Source organism: Buceros rhinoceros, unplaced genomic scaffold (assembly GCF_000710305.1).
Source record: "Buceros rhinoceros silvestris isolate BGI_N320 unplaced genomic scaffold, ASM71030v1 scaffold11834, whole genome shotgun sequence".
Taxonomy (NCBI): Eukaryota; Metazoa; Chordata; class Aves; order Bucerotiformes; family Bucerotidae; genus Buceros; species Buceros rhinoceros.
The window spans coordinates 10,996-15,141 of NW_010408840.1; the positions used below are offsets into that span (position 1 = coordinate 10,996).

A 4,146-nucleotide genomic window follows, 5' to 3' on the forward strand; every position below is an offset into this window, starting at 1 on the left:
CACCAGCCATGGCTGGTGGGTCATGGCAGGTGGCCGGAGGTCCCCACTCCGTGAGTGGCAGCCAAGGCGGGCAGTGGGAGCAGCCCTCCACAGGTGTCTGTCTGAGTGGAGGGAGCAGTGGAGGCACAGGGTGCTGCCTGTGTGGGGTGCGGGCAGCGGTGGTGTTGCTGGGCTGGGAAGGGCCTGGCCATGGAGCAGGGCAGCCATCTGCCGGTCGCCTCCCCAGGCCTGTCTCTGCAGAGCGGCAGGCACCCTGCACCGCCCTGGCGCAGAGGATGCGTGCTTCTTTCCCGAGGAGGCTTGTGCAGCATCGTCATGAGAGCTTCAGCAGCCGTCTGCGGGGTGCTGGCACGGCTGTCGCAGGGGTTAAAGCCGGCTGGTGTGGTGGTCACGTAGGTGTCCCAGAAATAATGCCCTGGGAGCAGTTTTTAGCTACCAAAGTTTCAGAGCAGCTGCGGGGCTGGCTGTGACTCTGTGTGCTGATCACTGGTGCCACCCAAGAACAGGTCGGGGAAGAGGCCGTGTCTCGGCAGAGACCAGCCCTGTGGTTCAGAGGCGTTAGCCAGGACCCTGTGGTATTTGGGAAGGGGTTCCTGCCTTCCCCAGGTGAGACAGTCTGAGGTTTGTAACGTTCAAGGGCTGGGCAGGAGAGCATTACCAGAACAGGCTGGAGCTTGATCCCATTGCCCTGAGCCCCACGTTGCTTTGCCTCTCCATCCCCTGCTCAGGGGATGATGAAGAGCTGTTTTCCACTGTGGTTTTGTGTATAACATGCCTGTTTTTAAACCTTTTCTCCACAGTTCATTTATGATGAAAAGGTGTCCTGGTAAGTGAATCCCTTTTCTTTTTGTGTTTCTGGTGATACCACAAAAGCTGCAGTGAGCAGGGTTCATCAGGAGAGGAGGGGAAAGCTAGAAAGTTCTGCAGGACAATTCAGGCAGCAGTTCCCTGCTTCATGAGAAACCTCAGCCCAACATGGGCTAGAATACTTTGTTTTATGAGCCAGGGAGGAAGCCCCAGCAGGGTGTCACTCAGGCTGTTTCCTGACACAGCACTGGCAGTGGGTGCCCTCTGCCCACCCCGCAGCAGCCCGGGGATGCTGCTGCGCTCGGCAGAGGCAGAGCCCGCTGCGTGGGTGCCGCTGTGCCAGGGGAGCCAGCCGCCTGGGAATGGAGAGGGCTGCCCAAGTTAGTCACAGATAAGTTCCAAGTGTTCCAATAGCTGGATTTTTTGATAATTTAATAGTTTAAAAAACAAAAGCTCCTAAGGCAATATTAAAGAGCAAATGACTTTTCTTAAAGAAATAAATATATATGTTTATGCTAATACCCCATGAATGTGCTTAAATGCACTGCAGTAGGTATGGTAGGTTAGGAGGGCTTCAAACGCTTTTAAAAAGTGTCCTTTCCGTTGTTTTGCTTTCATGGTTTTGCTTTCAGCACCTCTCAGGGCTCGTAGAGTGACAGTGGTAGCTTTGATTTCACTCCCAGCCAGCATTATTTGGATTACAAGCACTAGGGGGAGTCGGGCTCTTCGGGCTGCCAGTTTTCTTAAACTTGTTCTCACTGGGGCATTTGTGTGTGCTTTCAGAACAGGATTTCTGAAACATCGCGTTTTGCAATGGCTTGTTCTGCTTTGTTTTTTTAATTAAATTGACTGGAAGGCCGGTTGTATTGGACTGTGCCCTTCAACTAAAACACGGCAGTGCGGAAGCTGAGTGTTGAGCTGCCAGACGCAGGGAATGAGATACTGGTACGGTTAGTGCAATGTCTCAGAATCCCGAGAGAGAAGATGGCCCGTGAGTTTTAGGAAGTAGCAGCCTGGTGATGGGTGATTTCCACAGGGACTAGCGGTTTGCCGTAGGGAGCCGTGCAGAACACAGCATTTTGGTCAACGAAAAAGGGGAGAAAAACCCCTGACAATATCTGATCAGCATCTTAAACTGCTGCCTGCTGCGTTCGCAGAGGTCGTGCAGCAGCAGCAGCAGCAAGGGAGCAGCTGCCCCCTTCCAGGTTGTCTCGGCACGGTGGGTCTGCGTTAGCTCCAAGAGCCCGGCGACCTGCTCTGCATCCACACAGGTGGAGCAGGATGGCTGCTCCCCTCCCTCGGCCACAGCCCCCACACAGGTCTTGTCCTTACAGAGGTGTCAGGGTTCCTTGGGTGCACAGTTTGGCTGCTGAACTTCTGGGTTTAGTCACTTGATGGGTTGATTCGGCCAAGTGAAACCAGAGCAGAAGTTAAGAAAACAGAGGAGGCATCGCACGTGATTGTGTGAGCCGTTTCGTTACGCATCCCCTCTTCTAGAGGTGTGTTCAGACAGCCCAGGAGGGTCGAGCCTTTCCACAAGTGTGTGGCATGGCAGATGGGGGCACGGCGGAGCTCGGGCAGCGGTGCCTGACACACGGGGCCAGGCCAGGCCCTGCTCTGATGGGTTTCTGTGTTGCTCTCATTTGCAGGTGGGAGTCCTTAGTCTTGGTGCTGATGTATGTCATCTACATCGTTATCATGAAGTAAGTCAAAAGCACCCTTGGATTGTTCAGATTGCAAGACTCCCTGCTCCAGTGCTTTTCCAGAGGCTGCAAAGGTTAAAACTGTGGTTAAAAATGAAAGAGAGCCATGGGCTTCCTCTGCATCACCCAGCTGACACCCAGCAGCAGCTCCAACAGCAGGGGTTACAGCACCTTACCCTGTCATGTACTTAGCTGTAATTTATCCTGACGAGGCAGGACGGAGCTGATCATCCCCACGGTACAGGGGGGATGCAACATCTAAAGAGGGATGATGCTTTGTGGCTCTTACCCTGGGTGAACTGACCAAGGCTGTTGCAGCAGGTCTGCGGCAGAGCAGAGAGCTGGGGCTGAGTGCCACCAAAGCAGCCTTTTCTGAGTTGGCTTTAGCATCCCTGCTCCACAGTAAACACACAGCAGATTCCAGTCTCATTTTTCTGGGTGCAAAACTCTGCAGCAATCTGTTCTTGCCTGGAGACCCATAGTAAAACTACAGCACAATCAGCGCTGATTTTCTGAGCATCTGGCCTGTGTAACTTCTTTCACACCAGTTCGTGCTAGCACAGCTCATCTGTTCTGCTTTTGCTTCCCCTCCTCCTGCCTTGTTTTCAAAAGCCGGTGGGAAGGAACCCCAGATTTAAACTGGAACATTCAACAAAACCTACCAGCTGCCAAGCACACCAGTGGTCTTGTCTCAACAAGTAAGAGTAGAGATTTGTTTTGAAATGATGAATAGCGTAAATATTGTGAGAGCAATTCTCAGTGAGAAGAGCAAAACACTCAGGCTGGTTGAAGGGAACGCGAGTCAGAACTCTCGTCTAACAATCAGAAACTGTTTCTTTAACATGGAGGGTAGCTTCACCTTTGCAACATCTGCCTGATCAGCAAAACAGCTGCAATGTGTGAATCTAGAACAGATTATTTTCTGAAAGCAGTGCTGCAGCGTGCACAGACGGTTCAGACCTGTTTGGGTGTAGCTAGGGAGGTTGTTGGCCTGGTTAGGACCTCGGCCAGGTGTTCACAGTGGTCTGCTCTTGCTTTGAGTAGCGTGGTGAGATCCTCAGCTCACATTTGTGTCAGCTCCTGGCTATCCTAAATAAAATAAGGATCAAAGGTATTTCCCCACCCCACCCCCTAAAGCTGAGATGGAACTTAACAGATGGTCTTGTGTTCCTGTGGTGGGTCTTCACAGGTGAAACAACACTCACGCTCAGGTGTGATTTTGTGATTAAAAATAAATTTGGATGGTGATAAGTGATCATTATTTGCTATACAGAATATTAATTACACATAATACATAAGCATACATCCAGAGTTTGTTTCGTTTGTGCAGGTACAACTCAACCATACATCACTGCTTCGAAAGGAAGACAAAAAACTCTGCAAATATGGTGAACGGTTTAGCAAATAACACGGAAATGGATGACAACAGCAACTGCGATGCCACAGTGGTGTTACTAAAGAAAGGTAACTGTTCCAGTAAGTCACCCTGCTTGTCTACATCCTTCTCAGTGTCTGCAAGTCTGTCCAGTGCTCATGCAGTGTGGGCTGCTCCTGGCTTAACAGCTGGGTAACAGGTGGGGAGGTGGCCCTTTTGTAGCCGCCGTGGCTCCTGTGCCTCAGGGCACAGAGTGGTGAC

At 51.5% G+C, this 4,146-nt stretch overlaps 1 protein-coding gene across 1 annotated transcript in view; it reads left to right on the forward strand.

Annotated features, from left to right (window-relative positions):
• The window catches only part of SLC24A3 (solute carrier family 24 (sodium/potassium/calcium exchanger), member 3), a gene marked incomplete at its 5' end in the record, with an annotated part of 26,748 nt that overhangs the window by 3,497 nt on the left and 19,105 nt on the right, over positions 1-4,146 (forward strand). The window contains 3 exons of the mRNA XM_010135011.1: positions 801-826; positions 2,457-2,510; positions 3,841-3,974. Of these exons, the coding sequence (XP_010133313.1) occupies positions 801-826; positions 2,457-2,510; positions 3,841-3,974 (214 nt within the window). The remainder of the gene's footprint in view (positions 1-800; positions 827-2,456; positions 2,511-3,840; positions 3,975-4,146) is intronic.